This window comes from Corapipo altera, unplaced genomic scaffold (assembly GCF_003945725.1).
Source record: "Corapipo altera isolate COAL_440 unplaced genomic scaffold, ASM394572v1 0, whole genome shotgun sequence".
Lineage (NCBI taxonomy): Eukaryota > Metazoa > Chordata > Aves > Passeriformes > Pipridae > Corapipo > Corapipo altera.
Genome location: NW_020884872.1, coordinates 26125920 through 26147307, shown reverse-complemented (window position 1 = coordinate 26147307; position 21388 = coordinate 26125920). Strand labels below are relative to the sequence as shown.

The 21388-nt window shown below is 40.5% G+C and overlaps 1 protein-coding gene across 2 annotated transcripts in view; it reads right to left on the bottom strand.

Annotated features, from left to right (window-relative positions):
* TMEM255B (transmembrane protein 255B) overlaps positions 1 to 21388 on the bottom strand; it is a 64214-nt gene that overhangs the window by 30737 nt on the left and 12089 nt on the right. For both annotated transcript variants that reach the window (XM_027647573.1, XM_027647576.1), the window contains exons 3-4: positions 20637 to 20699; positions 6115 to 6204 (exon numbers count right to left, since the gene is read on the bottom strand). In XM_027647573.1, the coding sequence (XP_027503374.1) occupies positions 6115 to 6204; positions 20637 to 20699 (153 nt within the window). The remainder of the gene's footprint in view (positions 1 to 6114; positions 6205 to 20636; positions 20700 to 21388) is intronic.

Below are 21388 nucleotides of genomic sequence, written 5' to 3'. Positions count from 1 at the left end.
TTGTATTTAGGAAATTCATCAATTAAACATTTTAACCTCAGTGGACCATCAATACAAAAATTACTACTCAACTAGTGCTAATTTTCAGTTATTAATGTTTAGTGCTCACTCTGCTTAAAAAACCCCATACAACTGCAAAACTTTTCGTAGAATCATAGAATAGTTTGGGTTGCAAGAGCTCATCTAATAGCAATGAACAGAGACATCTTCAACTAGACCAGGTTGCTCAGAGCCCTGTCCAACCTGACCTTGAACGTTTCCAGGGAAGGGGCACTCACCACATCTCTGGACAACCAGATTCAGTGTTTTACCAGCCTCACAGTAAAAAACCCTTCCCCACATCTCTGGACAACCTGAGATGTTTTACCACCCTCACAGTAAAAAATTTCTTCCTTATATCTAACCTAACCGACCCTCTCAAAAAGTTTGCCTCCATCTTTTATATAGGCCCCCCTTAGGTACTGAAAGGCCACAATCAAGTTTCCCTGGAACTTCTCCAGGCTAAACAACCTCAACTCTCTCAGCCTGTCTTCATAGGACACATGCTCCATCCTTCTGATCATCTTTGTGGCCCTCCTCTGGACTTGCTCCAACAGATCCATGTCCTTCCTGTGCTGAGGACTTCAAAGCTGGATGCAGTACTCCAGGTTGGGCCTTCAACAGAGCAGAGCAGAGGAGCAGAATCACCTTCGTTGACCTGTTGGCCACACTTCTTTTGATGTTTTTATGGTATATGCTATGCCATGCTGTTATATTAGTGAGTCACACAGGATGGAAATGGAATTAAAAGTTATTAGCTAATTTTGTCTCGTGTGGCAGGATGGAGAAAGTAAAACACATTTAGTGTTGTTCTCCAGAGAATCTACCTAATTTAATTCCAATTCAATTATTCTTTGAGTTGTGTTTTCTGCCACCAGTTGTCAAGGTAACACCTTTGTTAGACATGGAATACAACTATTTGGTTTTTGCTTCAAAGGAAAGGCCAATAGGCTCACTCAGAACATTTTCAAATTAATTTTTAGAACATCCGGCCTGCAGTGTGCAAGACTGTGGTCTGTGTTACATGTCATGGGCTTGTGAAGTCACCCTGTAGTAAAATGCAGCTGTGGTCAGCAAAGCTGCAGGTCACTCCTGCTGCAGTTCTTGCCCGAGTGTTGCAGTGAAACCTCAAAACAACAGAGCAAGATGCAGACAAACCCAACTCTAAGCAAAAGGGAACAGGACAGTGCATATGTCCGTAGATTTATGCTGTCCCTTCACTGTGCCACATGAAATCAGACTCTCTTAAAATCACTTCCTTTTAAAGCAAGTTCATGCCAGACGATAAACTGCATTAAAACAGTTGAGAGGAAATATCAATAACTGATGATAAGGTAAGTAAGAGTCATTACCAAAGTCTTGGGTTTTATAAACAGAAAATTCAGCCCAGTTCATGCTTAAAAGTAAGCCAAAACCACTAAATAAGTGGCAATTAATAGAGCATTCAGACATTTTTATTCTTTTCTTTTGGAGAGAGAAGACATTTAGAAGAGAAATCTAGTACACCTTTAAAAATAGTTGAACCTGAATCTAAATTCTTTGGCTGCAATCTGTTAGTTTTTGTACAGTATTAATGTCAATCTGAGCTGGAATAACCCCAGGCAACCACTGGCAAAGAAAAAGAATGGATAAGTTCATCAACAAGTTGAATATAAATTAGCAGGGTGCTTTTGCAAAAGAGATGGCCAACCACACACTGGGCTGCATTAGCAAACCATTACCAATATGTTGGAGGAAGTGATTATTCCTTTTTGAGAACATTCACATGGCCACATCTCAGTATGGCAGCCAATTTTAATCCCTCTCCAAGTCAAGAAAGACCTTAGCAAATTACAGTCTGATCAGTGGAGGGTCACTAAATGATCACAGAGGGGACTAAAAGACAGGATGTACCAGAATAGGTTCTGTATCAGGAATATTGTGGCCAGTAGGACCAAGTAAGTGATTCTTTCCCTGTAGTCATCGCTGGTGAGGCTACATCTTGAGTACTGTTTCCAGTTCTGGGCCTCTCAATTCAGGAAGGACATCAAGGCGCTGGAGTGTGTCCAGAGAAGGGCAACAAAGCCGGTGAAGGGTCTGGAACACAAGTCCTGTGAGGAGCAGCTGAGGGAGCTGGGGTTGTTTAACCTGCAGAAGAGGAGGCTCAGGGGGACCTTGTCACTCTCTACAACTCCCTGAAAGGAGGTTGTAGCCAGGTGGAGGTTGGCCTCCTCTCCTGGGCAACTAGTGACAGGATGAGAGGACATAGTCTTAAGGTGCGCCAGGGGATGTTAGGTTGGACATTAGAAAGAATTTCTTCACAGAAAGGGCAATTATACACTGGAACGGGCTGCCCAGGGAGGTGGGGGAGTCACCGCCCCAGGAGGTGTGCAAGAAAAAAGACCGTAAGTGGCACTGAGTGCCACAGTCTATTTGACATGGTGGTGTTCAGTGCCAGGTTGGACTTGATCATCTCAGAGCTCTTTTCCAATCAATCTAATTGATTCTGTGATTCTGGTTGAAGGAACAGGGCTTGTTCAGTGTGGAGAAAGGAAGGCTTAGGGATATATTTATTGCTGCATTGAGCCACCTTAAGAATTGTTACATAGAAAACAAAGCCAAAGAGGTGCATATAGAGAAAGAATAATGGCAGCAATCACAAGTTGCAATTTCACTACTGTATCTTTAGTTCTCATTGGTATTATCCCAAGTTCTTCAGCTCTTCTTTTTCTTTTTAGTGGATCTTCTCTAATAAGTCTGTCTGGATATGGTCTGTGAATTCCACTCAATATGATCAAAAGGCAATTCTTATAATCAAGCAGAGAGGACTTCTCCAATCTGAGTCCTTGGTTTCTCCTAGAGCTTTCAGGCATGTCTGAGTCCCTTTATATTCCATACTTCAGGAAAATGTGACTGGCCGTGTGTCAGTAACAAAGTTCCATGATTCCTAGCTGAGTATGTGAAAAGATGATACAAAACATTTGTCTCCACAGCTTAAAATATCTGCCTGTGCTTTTGCTACCTGTCGTTTTCCTAACCTTCTCAGGAAACTCTTGCAGGCAATTTCCTCATTTCATAACTGGATTTCTTGCTGCTGGTTATTTTAGGTTCTTCCTGAAGGATAACCACAAAGCTAAGGATCATGTGGCAATGGTCAAGGCTTGCAGTCATGGATAGGAAGGTAGTAGGTACTGCAGAAAATGTGTACATGAGATGGGACAGCGGATCTCCCTGTGTGGTGAGAGGAGGCTGTTGAATGATGTCCATTAGCACAACTGGGTTACTCTCATCTGCTAAATAACAAAATGTCTCAAGCAAAGATGAATGAATGAATTCCTGGGATCATCATATTTTTCTGAAATAACATCACTGCACATTAATTTCACTTTTAATTTGTTTCACTTGATTCTGGCTTTTTCTTTTTAGGGTGAATTACATCTGCATTATTTTCTAAATAAGCTATTGCTATTTTAACTCAAGCTACTTTTCCTTCAGTGTTTTTAATTTTATAAGTGGTGTGCTCCAGAGCTTTCTATAAAGTAAAGTGAGTCTTAAATAATTTAAGTATCTCTTTTCTGAAATATAACCCTTTCCTGAAAGAATTTTTGTCAATTTTATGCCTTCTTGGGAAGAAAATAAAATAGAGAAAGTGTTTTATTATTCTATTCACTGTTTTACAAGTGCAGGAGAAAATGTGCAACAATAATAATCTCCATTCCACAGCAGGCACACACTAAGAAAAATCTATAATTATGTGATTTGTCCTCTTCACATCCTTGAAGATGTTGAGATGCAAATTAGTTTTTCAACAAAAGGTACTACTAAGTATTTCTTTGTTCTGTAGTATGTGAAGGAAACCAGAAGAGATAGATATGACAAAATTCATCCCAAATGTAAACAGCTGGAAACGGATTTCCCTAAAGCCTGGCATGACATCACTGAAGAGGTTCATGTCATTGGGTTGTACACCTCCAGCACTCTGGGGAATGGCTGCATAGTGACCAGTCCCTTCCAGCCTCCAGTTCTGCTCAGATGATTCAGTCATACTCACTGATATAACCAGATACAGAACTGCACCCCAGAGTGTAAGACACTTTTTTTGTGGGAGAGTGCAATGACTTTATGCCTTGGGGTTCTCCAACTACTTGCTGACCCCGTTTTTCCCAGGGAGCACTGTAATGAACCAAATAACTTTTAATTCATTAACACACATCAAGGGCATGCCATGACAGCAAGCAATCTCATGCAGCTAATGATATTATGATGCAGAGAAGGCAAATATAAACTCTAGGTATTGCATATGAAACACTGTTTCTTCAGATATAAGGTTATAATAATATTCTAACATGATACCGTTGCTTGATTTAGATAGGAAGCAGTGTCCTTTCTAGGATAGCTAAGTAACATACGTGAAAGGAGCATAGAGCCAAGAGAGCGCAAACTGACAAAGGAAACACCTAGAAAGGTGACAGAGGAGATGCCTGTGTCTGTGTTTGGGCCTACTGTCCTCTGACACAGTAACTCACCTCAGAGAAGGCAACACAGTGCCTAACCTCAGCCGTGGGGGGCTGTGGCTGCACAGCTGCACTGCAGTTGTAAGGTGTAAGACTGCACAAGTGCCACCTGAACATTTCCTAATGATCACATCAAAGCAGGATAAAAATAAGGTTGGTTCCTGGGAAATTACCGAATCATGGAATCATCAAGGTTGGAAGGGACCTTCAAGATCATCTAGTTCAACCATCAACACACCACCACCATAATCACCCCTAAACCATATCCACAAGTGCCATATCCAGACACCTCTTGAACACTTAGAGAAATGATGACTCTATCACCTCTCTGGGCAACTTATTCTAATGCTTAACCATTCAGTCAAAATTATTTTTCTAACATTCAATCTGAACCTGCCCTGGCACAACTTAAGGCCATTTCCTCTCAAACTTTCACTTGGGATATGGCAGAAGACACCCACCATGACCTCACTACAACCTCCTGTCAGGTAGTTGTAGGGAGTGATGAGCCTCCTTTTTCTCCAGACTACGAAACCCCAATTCTCTCAGCCATTCCAGGACAGGTCCAATATTTGAATAAGTGGCAGTGGCTTTCCAGGGCACAACCACTGAATTTTCAGAAGCAGGAAACCTAAACAGAAGTCTACTCCCCTCTTCTTTTAAGCAGCTTTCATGGAAAGGCTCCTTGGACTTACGCTAGCCAGAGACCAAGTTATACCAGGTGTCATCCAGAGCATCTAGAGGGTAAATGTAAGTAAAAGCAGGTCACTTCAACATCAGGCAGGCTCTATATAGCACAAAGCATGATTATAATCCAGAGTGATTATCCATGCTCACATTGCACACCTCATGTCTCCTTCCTTGTGCAATGCACATGAGGTTCTGAAACTCACATTTGATTTAAAGTCCTCTTCAGTAACAGTAAAAAAGAAATCATTTTATAACTTTATGCTCCAAGTGATCCAAAGCCTAATTATTCTGATGTATTTGCTAACAGAAGTTCAAGTAGGGTTCTATTGATGCCAGTGGAGTTATACTGCCCCTCAATGAATGTAAGCAGGAAGATGAACAGGCCCATGGTATTTCAAAGCAGTGAGAGGGTCATATACCATCATACTTGCTGTATTATGTAGCACACTATATCTGACCTCTAATGCCTATTAACACAAATGACTGCTTATCTCCTGATGATTTTGGAAATCAAAGATCAATTAAAAGGTTGGATTCTGATGGATTTTTAGGTATAGCAAGCAACACATTTCTAACATGCAAACTGGTGTATTTAAATCCCCTGGGTTGTCCTGGTGCTCATCAGCATCAAATGCCTTCCAAATCCTTGCCATGTCCACAAAGCCTTTGAGCAATAGGAAACAAATTATGGTGGTATTTGAAGTGTCCGCTTTCTTCCAAGCAGATATGTCTTTTAACATGCCTTTCATTTTCGTATCACCTCTTTGGAATCTCCAACAAGAACTATCAATAACCCTAATATATTGCTAGACATAAACCAAAAGAAAATGCTTTTCTGCTAGAAATTACATTAATGATCAAAAATGAAAGATGCCAAAATCACTATACTTACTATGTGTCGTGCTGCGAACACTCCATCAACTATTGCACAACAGAATGCTGCTACCACACCAAAGCTGATAAACACGATGGAGGCTACCAACTGAGAAGAAAAAAACAGATTGAGTAATGTTTTCAATATAATTCTTTAAGTAAAACAATTACGTTAGTTTTTCTAGCAATTTTAAGTGATGGTTCCTCCTGCTGTAATTTACTTTAGATCAGTGTGTAAGGATGACAGTCATGTAGTAGTAAAAAGGCAGAAATTCTTGATGCTGGTTTGACAGACCATCAAGTCCACTAGAAAAGCTTAAATATTTCAAGAGAAAATTAGGTCAGCTGTTAAATTCAAAGATGATTTCCTCCAAATCACCTTATTTCATAAAATAGCAGTGATTCCATAGCGAGCATGGCAAAAAGTCATGGCAAGGCACTCCCCTTGGGCATTCATCTGAATGCCATCAAATGAAGAAGAGATGCTATCACTCCTCCCTCTATCAGATTAGAGAGTTTTGTGACTTTGAGGACTCTGCACCCTGAGTTTGGATGAGTCAGTACCTGCAGGGTATAAGGTGAACCTAACGTGCACTCTCCGGCTATGTTTTTAATGTGAGATAATGTACATCTCCCACATCTCTGGCATTTCTCACACAAAGTCACAAGAGGAACCCTTTGAAACATTCTATGTGATAGGTTAATTTTAATTTACAAGAGTATTAAATTATTGTAGTGCGTTTCTGTGGCTAGGTTTTGGTAGAGGGGGGGCCACTACAGGGGTCTGTTAGAAGCTGCTAGAAGCTTCCCCTGTCTAGTGGAGCCAATGCCAGCCAGCTCCAGCACAGACTTCCTGCCGCTGGCCAAGGCCGAGCCAATTAGGAGTAATGGTAACACCTCTGTGATAACATATTTAAGAACAGAAAGGTATTGCGCAGAGAGAACTCCAGCCAGGGAAGAGTGGAGTGAGAACATGGCAACAACAAAGTAGATACCAAGGTCAGTGCAGAAGGAGGGGCAGGAGGTGCTCCAGGTGCTGGAGTGAGGCCCCTGCAGACTGTGGTGCAGACCATGGCAGAGCAGCTGTGCCCCCGCAGCCCATGGAGGACCATCGGGGTGCAGAGACCCACCTGCAGTCCATGGAGAAGCCCATGCTGGAGCAGATGGATATCCAAAGGGGGCTGTGACCCTGTGGGAGGCCCAAGATGGAGAAGAGTCCTGCCAGGGACCTGCAGCCCGTGGAAAAAGGAGCCCACATTGGAGCAAGGTTTTCCTGGAAGGACTTGTGGCCCCTGTGGGGAACCCACACCGATACAGCTCATTTGTGAAGGACTGCACCCCATGGAGGAGTGACCCACGGGACAGGAGTTTGTGAAGAACTGTTGTCTGAGGGATGGAATCACACAGGAGAGGTCCATCAAGGACTGTCTCCTGTGGGAGGGACCCTATGGAAGCAGGGGAAGGACTCCTCTCTCTGAGCAGCAGCAGAAACAACTGACTGTAACTCCCATTCCCCATCCCCCTGCACCGCTGGGGGGGAGGAGGGAGAACATGGAAGGAAGGAGGAGTGGGGGGAGCATGTTTTTAAGATTATTTTACTTCTCACTCTTCTGGTCTGATCCTGTTAGTAATAAATTTAAGTAATATCCCCACTTTAAATCTGTTTTGCCCATGAAAGTAATCAGTAAGTGACCTCTCCCAGTTCTTATCTCAGCTCATGAATCCTTAGCTTGTTTTTCTTCTCTCCTCTGTCCAGCTGCAGAGGGGAGTGAGAGAGTGGCTTTAGTGGGTACCTGGCATCCAGCCATGGCCAACCCACTACAGTTATAGTTAATAACTGCAACAGATTAAAAAAATTCTTCAAAACCTGACAGAATGGCATCCTTAATTGATAGAGCACATGAACGAGGGATTCAGTTAAGAATGTGGAACCTTTTTGTTATTTGCTAGTCGTTAATTACTCTTTCATAACATGTATTCCTGAAATTCCCATATATAGATTACCAAAATCACATCCATACAGTTCCTATATCCCTTTTGCCTATCCAAAATCCACACCTGCATTACCTAAGCACTGTTTTCACAAGTGTAAAATTTATAAGGCACCACAAAGCCACTTGAAAAATAGATTCTTTAGTTTATATTAGGTTAAGAACAGTACAATGTCAATAGTGGTAACAGGGAACACAGCATTGGTGACGTCCTCGAAAAAATTATATTGGGCAAGTAAGAATTTACAGCCATATAAACCTACAGCATTGGACACATAGGTCAAAGCAGTATCACCCACTTGGAGACAAGAGCTCTTAGTGAATTGGAAAAAAGTACAACTTAGAAGCAAAAGAATCACAACGTTTTCTGATACACTATTTTGACCTCTCATTAGCTCATGTCTTATGCAGTCAGAGGTGAGTTGGCACTGCCACAGGGATTGCTGTGGAATTAGAATTCTCAGCACAGGGAGAAAAGTGGCACACAAAGTGGCTGAAGCAGATGGTACTGGCTTATCTTGGGACCTGCTGCATTCCCTCTGCAGCCAGCTCCAGTTTGCTGAAACCCTAAGAAAGCACTGTTGGCTGCATCACCCTTCAACCTCCACTGTCCCTTGGCTCTCCACTGTGGTAGTTCATGTCTCATGAATTTGGTTGTCTAAAGACCTTGGCATGCAATTCATGAAATCAAGAAGGCTGTGGGCTCCTATCACTGCAGACCACTGGGCTGTGCTGCCCTGTGGCAGCTGCATTTGCTGCAGATCCTGATCTCTTTATTTGAAAATGTAGCAGTGTTTAAAAGTTCTGATTAAGTCATGATTGTCAGATATCTCTATCCTGTTTTTCAAGTCATAGCAGTCAATCAAATAATTAGTGGGCTTAGCCAGGTATCTCCAAACTGCCTGAGCTCAAGATGAATTTACTGGAAGCTGACCTCAAGGTGGCTTTTCATTTCACACATGAGCAACTTATTGATGATCTACAGTCCCCAAATCAACGTTTTCCACCCATGGAGATAGTTTAAATCACCTAATGAGTGTGCTGGCTTTTCAGTTTCACCATATAGCAATAGGAGACCACATATAAAGGTACACAGTAAATTGCAGTATAGACAGGAACTATGGAGTTGGCTTTGCACCCCTCAGTCGTGTTGGGATTCATCTATCCATTCACGGGGTTGCCTACAGTGAGCAGTCCCTTTGAAATCAAGAACATTTCTTGACTGAAGTAATATTTATTACAATAGCAAGTGGCAGAATGCGACAGTGAGAGGTTCTTATGACTTAAATTGCCTTATATATATATTCAAATTATAGAAGAACTAATAATAGAAGAATAACACCATAAAAGTCCTTAAAATGAAATTACAGATTTATATTCTCTCTCAAGTCTGTCACTGCTTATTGAGAATGTGAGAAACACATAAACAAAGTACAAAATTAACTACTTCTAAAAATTGCAGCCAAGACAGACAAATGAAGAGCTGTTATAAATTCAGAAGATAATTTTCCTGAGTAGTATGTGATTGCTGGAGTTGTGAGTTCACAAGCCTAGCACTGTCTAGAAAGAAAAGAACTGCAGTTTACTTAAACATAGAGAATGCTTGTTGACAGGTACAAGAAATAGCGCTTTAAAAGAAATAAATGTGGATCCATCGCATCATCTCATCTCCATTTTTAATAGCAGTGTGTTTTGTCAGGACAACTGTTCATTATTCATAGCAATAACAGTTATTCAAGAAACAGGTTTTTTTCTTGCTGTTCTGCTGCTATGCAGCCAGGCTTCTCTACAGTTGGTGCTGTCAGAAAATATTTACTCCTGGTTTTGGTACAGAATACAATAATTTGATTATTTACAAGGAGCAATAAAAACAGTTACTAAACAATGAAAGCAGTACTGTGTGGGCCTAACAATCAAACCCAAAACCCAGTTGTTTAACAGAGGTATTTTAGCAAAAGGGAGAGCAAAATAGCATGTGGAATGAGGGACTTCTGTACACAGTATTAACTGGAGAGCTGTTATCTATCTTCAGACACTTCATAGAAATATGAAAACACTCAAAAATGGAAAACTAGTGAAAAGCTGGACTGCTAAATTCTTCCATGCTGCCTTCTTTTAGAAAAGACATGCATTTTATTGCAGAATTCACTTGTCTTGGACAACCTCCTGTCCTTCAGCAGCCATACAACAGCACTGCCTGCCCTGTCACCTTCCTGTCCAAACAAGACTAGTGAAGGCAACAGGGGACACACAGTGGCCATGGACACTAGTCACAGACTCTGTTCAGCAGCCAGAAATGTACCTGGCCCAGGTATTTTGCAACTAAGTCTCCTACAACAACAGACCAAATCCAACAAGTAGTTTGGTGAGGCCATCCCAGCTGCAGCCACAGTCTCATGTAAACACTGCATCTCAGGCCCCCTGGCACTTCATGTGCTGAATCACACGCTGCTGGTGCCATGTCTTCCTGTCCCTTCCCGTCCCTGCTGTGCAACATGCAGAGATGTGCCACCGTTTGCCAGCAGACACATGGAAAATTACATTGCCCCCCAGCATAAGCACGTGCTGGCTACAGGCTGGTACCTTGCTGGATGTTTACAACAGTCCTGTGAAATACTTCTGCAAGGCTAGCTAGACTCCAGGTCTCCATTCTAGCACATCCCTGGTTTCCTCATGGCTTTAATTCAGTCCTGACCTGTCCTCAGCCAAAAGGCACAGCTTCTCAGGTAACAACAGTCATTGCCAGCACCAGATGCTGTGTGAAATGCCTCATTCACTCAATTTAGACTAAGTAGATTTGAGACTTTGAAAAATGCGTGGATTTTTGTTTTTGAAATCACCTCCGTATGGGATGCAAGTTACATTATATCAAACAGACTCACTTTGCCCATGCTAAATGGCTACTTCTGCATTGCACAGCCTTCAATGTCTCCAAGCACTGTTTGTTCATCAAGTCTCTCTGGGATTTTTTTCCAGGAAGAGAAATACTCAGAATTATGCTCATCAGTGTAAATTGAGAAACACTGTCGTCCAATACTTTTTGCTCGAGAAAGTGAAGTCTTTGCAAAAGGCTGTGTGAATATTATACCACAGGTTTGTAAACTCCTTTTTATCCCCACAGAGGTTCAAGCAAAAGCATTTGAAAAAGAAATTTATGGGGCAGTTTGTTGTTGGCTGCCCCTAACATTACATTTCCCAAATTAAAGTTTAATTCTGTGGGCCATGTTACTGGTTTGATTTCCCTATGTCTCCAAGATCAGAATTTAATACAGGCTTACATAAATCTGCTGCACTTTTTCAGTACTATGGGGATGATGATGTAAGAGCAGAAGTTTACAAAAGCTCTTTATCACAAATCCAATACAGAGAATGATTTTCCACCCTGGTGCAACCAGGGAGCTGGAACAACCAATCTCAACCAGGAGCTGCATCCATTACCATGACACCTCAGCTGGTCTGTAAATTAAAAGCCTACAAAACTAAGACAATTAAACTCATTGCGTTGCATTTCAGATGCTGCTGTCAACTACGCACTGCCTGTCTTGTGAGATGGGACTGTACAGAAGTGCTTTAAATTGTGAGTTAATTTACTCTAATTTGGAAAGTCTTTCTCTCCTATGTGGCCCCTTCTCTTCACATAACAGTCACTTCTTTTCCCTGCCCTCGGGACAGAAGTTGTGCTGCTGTAATGAAAATTAAGCTTGGGTAAGGCTCCTACTATGTGGATTTTCACAACTGAGCTAATTAGGAAGTTTGTCACTACACTAGGTATTGTGCTTCACAATTTATGGCCTGACAACGTATTTTTTCCATAGGTTGGTTCTTAAGTAATGGCACTACTGTAACTGAGGCTCCTGCTGGAGGGTTACCACACCACAGGAGATAAGATTAAGTCATGTTTGTTATTCATTAATGCAAATTCCAATCAGCACTAGTTACAACGACACAAATTCATAATGATGGAAGACTTTCATAACTGCCCAAACTGTGCCTTCCAATTCCTAAAGGAACCCTACAAAAAAGCTGGAGAAGGACTTTCCATAAGGGCATTTAGTACGAGGACAAGGGGTAACAGCCTCTAACTAAAAGAGAGAAGGTTTAGGTTAGATATTAAGAAGAAATTCTTAACAGTTAGGGTGGTGAAGGACTGGAACAGGTTGCCCAGAGAAGTTGTGGATGCCCCATCTCTGGAAGTGATCAAGGCCAGGTTGGACAAGGCTTTAAGAAACCTGGTCTAGCAGAAGGTGTCCATGGCAATGGGGTTGAAACTAGATGATCTTCTCTTTAAGGCCCCTCCCAACCTAAACCATTCTTTGATTCTATGATTCTGTGTTGTCAGGTGTTTAGATCAAGTGACCAAGTCAAAAAACTACAACTTTTCCACAGCATAATCACTGCTGAATCCAGCAAGTAGAGTCATACAGTGTTCAATATTATCAGGAAAAATACAGATCTTTGATTTGGTTTTTTTTCCCTTTCTCTGTTGTTAATAGCACCTCAGAGTGTGAGCCTAGGCAGCTGACAACTAATAAGTTGTTTCACCTGTTCCATGTAATTTGCAGTCCTAGAGATTATCAAAGTAAAAGCTAGGTTTTGGCCATAACGAATAAATCATAAGGACTGGAGTTATTTTGTTGTTTGCAGTCGAGAAGACTTGTTTTACTGCCTATGAAGAAGTTTTCCAGTATAGTGTCAGGGATAACGAGGTAAAATAGCAACATGAAAAGGCCAATTGATGTAACACAGGCAGGGGAGAGGTCCCATGAGAAACTTAAGCAACCTCACATGCATAAAAAGGTTGAAATAATTAGATAAACAAATGGAAAGATGACAGAAGCCACATGAGAGGCATAAATTATTATGCCAAAGAGAAAAAAACAAGATCAAAATCTACTTTCAAAATCAAAGGGGCATTCTTATTTGGAAAATTTATCTTTTTTTCTTGCCCCACATCCTGAAGGGCAAAATTGCAGAAGGCAGAATTTGCAAGACCTTTTGTTACACCTGAAGTACTCACAATTAATTTTTATAATAGGGTAGGCATCGATAATGCACATGGTTTTGTCTTTTTCACTTCCAGTGGTATTGACACTCAACTTTTGCAGATAATTCATCAATTAGGCTACACAGAAGGGCAAGGGACCACAGAAGTGCCTGTGAATGGGAATTGTGCAACAGGGTGACTTAGTGGTCCCAGCTCTCACCCAGCACAAGAGGGCTTATGCAGCACAGTCAACTAAGACAAGAAAAGGAGCACAGATTCTGAGTCTGCTTAGTCCAGCTCTTCCAGGCACACACAGAGATCTTTAGCATAGGGACTACCTGTTTATTAGTCAGATAAACAGACTACCTGAGCTGCTGGGAACTTGACTTGTGCCATTTGCTGTGACAGCTAGTTATAGAGGTGGGGGAATTTAGCATCTGACCACGCTGAGACATGCCCAGGGTTGTGTGATGGCTGTGCTGGGAACCATGACACACAGCCATCTTTGCTTGCCATTTCTCTTTAGGGCATGAAAGTCCATTGTTCAAAACTGTCCCTTTGTACCCTTGTTGTTAAGCCTCCCCAGCCATCCACCACTGAGCCTCTCCCATCCTCCTTCCCTGCTCTCTGTCTGCTGGCAGCAACTGTGCCATTCTCACAGGTGATAAGTACAGCAGCTAAAGTCTTCTGCAACTCCAGTTACCTGGAAAAGTAGCATGGAAACATTTTGCCTTAATGTTGTAGTGTCCGACAGTTCCCTAGTCTAGGTCTCTCTGTTGATTTCATCCTCTAGAAATTCTTTCTTCAGCATTAATCCTTAATTTATACCAATCCATTTGCACTACTCTTTCTGTAATTCATCTCATCTTTTCTTCTAACCTGATAAAGCATTCAAAGATAGAGTTTCTGCAAAAAATGCTATACAAAATAAAGATGAATTTCCATATATTTTTATCTTCAGGCAATGAAAGAATGGTGGGAATTAAATCAATATCCATTATGAAACATGAAACAAAATTACTGAAAAAGGTTACCTGATTAATACATTCTTTCTTCTCTCCTAATCTAATATCAGATACAAACTCAGACCTAGAATAGCTAGGAAATTTTTTCAATTTGTTTTACAGGGAAACCTTTACTAGAATGACCAATCTACTGAATAAAATAACCTATATCAAGCATTTTCTGTGCACTTAGACTTTGAAACTGGAGTCACCATTACATTGCAATCAGAGAATGAATTTGATATATGTGTAAATGAACACATATTAAATTCAAGATAATCCATTCACTGATGAGTAAAATGCTTGTCTTGACTCAGTTAAAAATGCTACCATGCATGATGTAACATCAGGTTTCCTGGGAGTTTGGTAGAGTCTTAGATTTATAGCCACTGGAGTCCAGGAGATATTACTGAAACAATTAAAAAAAAAAAAAAAGAAGACTGAACTGTACTTGCTTCATATTTTCCAAGACAAGAAACAGAAGGCAACCTTAAAAAAAGTTTTTTTTTTCCCTAGGACAGGGTTACTTTTATTATCAGTACTGATTTAAGCCCCCACAGCATCTGAGGACTGCAGTTCATATCCCACTAAGAGCACTGCAGTTACTCTTCCTCTTAGCATGTCTCTCATAATATTATACTAACTAAAATAAATTAGAAACAACTTTTCAACTACTTACATTTTCTTTGTCCATAAAACTTCCTTCTTTTAATTTCACTTGTCTTCATTTTGGATGGTGCTTTCATACCCACAGACATATCACCTGTCCTCCCCCTCTTCAGCTGATATAACTGAGCCTTCAAAACACCTCCAGTTATTCATCTCACTTTTACCCCTGACTTTGTTGAATATTTTCCTGCATTACAAGGAATAACACAGATTTCCCAGACCTACCATGGATAGACCGCTTTCCAAATCCTTCCCAAAAAGGATTAAAAAGGGGTCTCAAACCAATTCCTGCAAAATAAGGCAGCTAATGCCCAAGACTGCACCACATATATAGCACTAAAGGAGACTGGATAGTCTATACATAGGCTGCTCTGCTCTAAACCCAAAACTTGTCAGAGTTATAGTACAATACATTTTGTAATCTTCTCAATATTATAGAAGAGAAATATAATTGCCTCTTCATGCAGGATTTTTCTTACCACACTTTAGCTACCTAAAACTCCAGAGTCTAGTCTAAATCAGCCTTCCAGGTTCCTCCCAGAACCTAAGAAGAGAATGAGATGTCTGCAAAGGGCACCTCATTAGAGAGGTTTGAAGAGCTAGGTATGAGAGAGCGGGAAGATGCTCTCAAAGAATAAGCTGCTTGAACTTCACAGCTAATAAGATTCTTTCATATTTTGAAAAGAACAGACACCTAAAGAAGAGCCACTCAAGCTGATGCAAGTATCAATGTCAACCTATACTGATTATCATTATATAAATCTCCTTGTCTGTTTCTGAAATGTGCAATTAGATCACACCACAAAACCTAGAACACATTTATGACTGAAAAGGGATTAGTAGGTCTTTTCAGTTTCAATCATTTTAAAGCTGCTAAACAAGACAAGGATGATTGATAATTTTTTCCATTATTATCATTTCTACACCAGCATTAATTGTTTTTCCCTGAACTATGTGAAATATGAGCACACAAAAAATCAACAGTGAAAGAAAGAAATGCTGCTGATTTTGTCAGAATCTTGAGTTCATAAGAGAAATTATACCTTGGTAATTACAAAAATTGCCTTTATATTATCTGCATTTCCTGTGCACCACAGTAAAGACTTTTTCCATTTATTTGCACAGGAACATCAAAGACAGTCTCAGGAAATCTACAGAATTTCAGTGGTCTTTTTTATGTAAACAATTTGCTTTAATTAGCTTAATAAGTGATATTAAATCTATCAGTAACTAACATCTTTGACCAAAATCTGCCCACAGCTAGTCTCTTCTAGAATGTTTGATTTGCATGAAAAAGTAGATGAAAAAAAATAGGTTTGAACTGAGCAGATTAGGTACACATAGCAGTATATTTTTTTTTGTACATGTTAATAAACACCACCTTTACACAAAATGCCCAGTGGGCATTTTCTGAAGGACATAATCTATTTACAAGATACATCGGTTTTGAAAAATGAAAGAGGTTTAGCTCTTTTGAAAACTGGCTCACACATGTAACTGCTTCAAAAAAACTTTTATTCTGAAACAGGTGTAAATCTAGTGGCAGGAGATGATATTGAAACACTAACATCATGTATGTGTGAACACAGAGAAGGATTGCATGCATTGTCAGAGAAGTCTATCAACTGACAAAAAAAAGGAAAATTACTGCTTTGCTTCTCCAACTTCTGCTTTAGTTGCTTTTCAACACTTCATTTGAAATCTAACTCTTGTTCACAGAGATTGGGAAGCAAGTATATTAAGGCACCTAAAATTAGCATCCCTTGAGAAGCCTGAATAAACAGCTTTGCCTTTTCTATCTGTGTGCAGAGCTCCATGTTTTAACCTTCCTCATGTTTTCAAATTCTGCTTTTGTCCATCTCTCTGAAGAAGTCATGGGCCAGACTGAGCCAGTTGAGCATTAGATTTATATCTGAGTATGTGCTAGACATGTCAGCAAGAAAATTAAATGTTTGTTAGCATGAAGAAAACACGAGGAAGACTCAGCAGTGGATGAATTTAGGTCTCAGACCTGCTGCAGACAACTCCCTCCAAGTTGTGCCTAAGTACCAAGGTTTGCGCTCACTCAGATCTCATGAGGGGGAGGTGTAGGCTGGATAGCAGGAAAAAATTCTTCACCCAGATGGTGGTTGTGCACTAGAACAGGCTCCCCAGGGAAGTGGCCACAGCATCAAGCTTGTCTGAGTTCAAGGAGTGTTTGGACAATGCTCTCAGGCACGTGATGTGACTCTTGGGGTGTCCTATGCAGGGCCAGGAGTTGGACTCGATGATCCTGATGGGTGCCTTCCAACTCAGCATATTCTATGACCCCTCCCCATCCTCTCTCTGTCCTTTATGCTCCTGTACCTCCTCCCACTCCCTCCCTGCCTGTGCTGCTCTCTGCCGTAGCTGTGCTGCTGTCAGTGTGGCTCCCACAGCCCTAGTGAGGGCTCTTGCAGGCAGTATTGTGCTATTGCAAACATTCAAAATCCTGACAGCTATTATGGTGCCCTTGCATCTCCCAATCACTCTTGTAGGCACCACAGCTTCAATATGCTCATTTTCAGCCTTGCAAACAGTACAGCTTGGTGAGGCTGGCATTGGAAAGACTTGTGAGTGAAACTGTGAGCCAGTGCTTGGTTTATCCATTGGGTTGCTAAAACTACATGCATGGTGTCATATTGACATTGCACATTTAAAGAGTGCTTCATTTCTAGGTGCTAGCTCATGCCACCTCCACATATTTTCCGAGCAGAAACCTGTTACAGCACTCCCTCAGCACAAATTTCTGCTCTCAGCTCAACTTTGCTGCCATGAACCACCCCCCACACCCAGCCTTCCCCACCTCTGTATGTAATTTCAGCATCTCATTTCCCGATTGGAAATATTTTGTACTGTAATGTGAGGAGAAGGAAAGCAAGTAAACGAGCAAGGACACTTCATGTCTTACAATCAAATCCATTTGATTTGAGCAGTGTCATATTTCCACCCATCCAGCTGGAGTAAGTGTGCCTTTGTAATGAAACAACATATAGCTTGATATGCTACTCTTCAATCCATAACTTGCTTTGCAGGTTACGAGAGAGGCGAAAAGAGACTGCAACACACTATTCTTCAATGCCTTCTGTTTGCCACTTAGAAACATCCCAAGTCAGTGCAAATCTTCAGTCAAAGCCGGTGCCAGGCTTTGCATAGCAGAGCCAAGCACAAATGCTAAGAGCTGAAGTGAAATCATACTAGTCAATGAGGCAGAGCCTGCTTCTGCAAGCAGCAGTTCCTTTAAATTAAGTGTTATAACTTGGTCAGCACATTGAACTCCCACTGTGGGGCCTGGGATGCCAAGAATGAGGTCAAAGAGGTGCAATATTATTAATGTCATGTTTTAAGAACAAACCATTGTCCATTGTGCCTAATTGTCCTTTCATTCTTTCTCAGACTCCCTGCTCATCAGTTACTAAGAGCTGAGGTTTTGCTGTACTCGTTTCGTTAGTCATTATATATTTTATATTGCATTTAGTATTTCATCAACCATGAAAGAACTTGGACTTACAGAGGACAGCTCACAAGGAAATAGAATTTCAAGACAAAAAGAGAAACAGATTTAAGTAGAAATGTCAGCTTAAAATAGGGGGGGAGTTTCCTAGCTCAATTGAACCTGCGTTCATTTTCAATTTAAACAACAAATAAAAAATGAAGTATTGAGTCATTACAAAACCCAGACAATTGTCAGAGCTATATTGAGTTAAACTCAAATTATACTGCAGCAGCTGCTCAAAGGAAGTCTAGTTAAAATACAAGCAACTGAGTAAACAATTTCTTTTTCTTCTCACTCCCTTTTGTCCTGCTGCACTGTACAGAATTTTTAGTTACAGGAATATGACATTTATGCTACCCTTCTGTGCTTATATAAGGCTTTACAATCTTACTGACGGCTGCAAATTTGTTAAAGCTGCCCTAAACTCTTTCAATCAAATATACTCAGTTATGTCCCAGAGAATAATTACTGCTCTCTGCTGTAGTACGACATAAATCCTTTCAATCTGATTTCTGCAACATTTGAAACAAACAGCTCAGCCTCGGCAAAGACAATGTTAAAAGACCCACAGTGGACAGTGCTCAAGGCAGGAAGCATAATTAAACTTTCTAGTTATTCTCTTAGTCTGTTCCCCAGAAATCCAATCTTTCAACAGCCAAATCATAACTACGTGTTTTTAGCAGGAAGAAGTTTTCCTTATTCCATGCTGGGATATGCAAACAGGCACTAATACCAAACATGCGGGACACTTATTTTTCCACAGTCCCTGTGTAAATGACACAACATGCTGAGAAATACATGGTTTAACCACCTTATAGCTTTTTCAAACATTTAACTTTCTGCTAAGGGCAGAAGCAATAGAAAAACTATGAGGCAGATTAGAAGAAAATGGAAAAATAAAACAACCTTAAAACATTATGCCTGTTAGTAATGTAGCATGAATGCTGTGAAAGATAAAGCTATTTTCATCTGCCCACCACTCAGTCTGCAACTTAGAACCTGCTGTTCATCCTAGTCTCTAATGTAGAAATCAGGGGCAATAGTTCTTAAAAAACTGACCTGCTGCAGATTTTTGTCTCATAGGTTGTGTCCCATTTGGATTCTCTACTGTTTAAGTGGTGAGCTAACATTGCAACCTCTACCACCATGGGGGAACTAAGTCATAATTCTCTTCTCTACCCCCCTGTGAATTTTCATAAAACTTGAGGGAACTGCACACCCTTGAAATCTCTACCACCCTCCTGAATTTGCCTGAAATTGGTCAACATGTTAAAAAAATGGAATAGGGAACAGGGAAAGACACAGACAAACATTATGGCTTTATAAATCTTATTCCTTTGGGAAACCCAGCCAGAAACAAAAGTTAAAAGCAAAAGAATTCTTGCAAAGACACCACTGACACTTAAAGGCAATGCAAAAAAAGAGTGATATTATGAAAGAAATTTGCCTACAAATAGTGAGAACATGACTGCATTTTATTAAGAACAAAACAGGAAATGACAACAGACTACTTGTAAGTAAAATAGTTACTTGGTAATAAAATGCAAAGTAAATCCATCAGTTCCTCCTCTGACCTTAACACCATTCTTGATTTATACCAGTGAAACCTCTGCATTATGAAATTAATCATATTTCATGATGCTTGTATATAATCAGTCTTCTGTAAAGTGCACATTGAACATGCTGTTATTCAACCCAGACTTCAATTTTTCGCAAAGAGCAAGGAAAGTGTTAAGAATTTCCACAAATTCCTTCATCCTTCTTCAGATCCCTTCCTTTGCCTTCCAGAGACTTTCTATGAATTCCTTATATAAATAAAAACAAAGCATTTGGAAAACCAAGCTAAATCTACAAACAAATCACACAGTATCTCAGATCCTATCTGATATAGCCCTAGAATCTTGACAGCAAGAGCTCTGGTTTTTTTTCTTCTGTTTAACACATATAGTTTCAGGGAAGTGTTCCTGACTTAAACTTCTTGTCCAGGATGAGATCAGCTCTTAGGGTAGAGCTGATCATGTAGGTTGTTGATGCTCAAATTGGTATTTTGCTCTCTACCCACCCTTTTGCCAGCTACACAGTCCTGGCCAAGCTCTGGACTTATCTAATCCTGTCCTTGGTCAATTCAACTCACTAAACTAGCAGGAAAGTAAATTCAGTAAAACATAGCAAGTTGCTTTTGCCTTTCCTTGTACAAATGAAGTCACTGGCCAGTTCATACTTCTCATTCTCTAAAACTTCTCAGAAGTGGTGAAACAAATGACTAATATTTTGAGGCAGATGCATCAGTTTTAAGTCAGTTGAAAATCCCTACTTTTCATGTTTAATACATTATGAAACAAAAAAAAAAAAAGAAAAATGAAAAGGGCTGTTACTTACTATTTGTCTTCTGTTTTCTACGAGGTAGATGCCAACAATCCCTAGGAAAGATCCAAAGCCAAGCTAAGGCAAAGAAAAAAACCAAAATAAATACATGAGGTCAGCTTATTTGGTCAATATACCAACACATACAGCGATATCTGAGCTGATGCATCACAGAGATGAGCTAACTGGGGTGGATCAGGGGAAAAAGTGGAAGTTACTGCTGGACATAAATAATACAATGTAATGGGCAATGGCCAGAACTGCAGCTCTTTGGTATTTCAGTGCAAAATTTGTCACATAGTAAACAGAAGGCCATACAGACACATTTCTGTAACCTGAGAACTGTTACCATTGTCACATATGGTTTTACACACTGTGAAACAAAAATTATCTGAAGTAGGATAAAAGAATACTTAGATTTAGTCCATACGTCATTATTTTGGAAAATTGCAAAGCTTTAGGCAACTGCAAACAGTTTTTCACAAAAAAATTGATGTGCTCCTGTCATGCAAATGACACAAGTTCAAACCCTTAGAATTAGGTTTGTTTGACTGAACACTATCACAGACCCCAGAAAAACTCCTTGCTAAAATGCTAAAAGGACCAGTACAGTCAGCTGCATCACCAACAGCCACAGGAGAGAGAGAGTAGGAAGGGCCACCGGAGTAAGGTGGCCCTAATGTTCCTACCAGTGTTGCTTCAACACTGGCACAGCAGGAAAAGCCCCCTTCTTATGATGGGTTGATGAAGGTTTGGAGCAGTAGAAA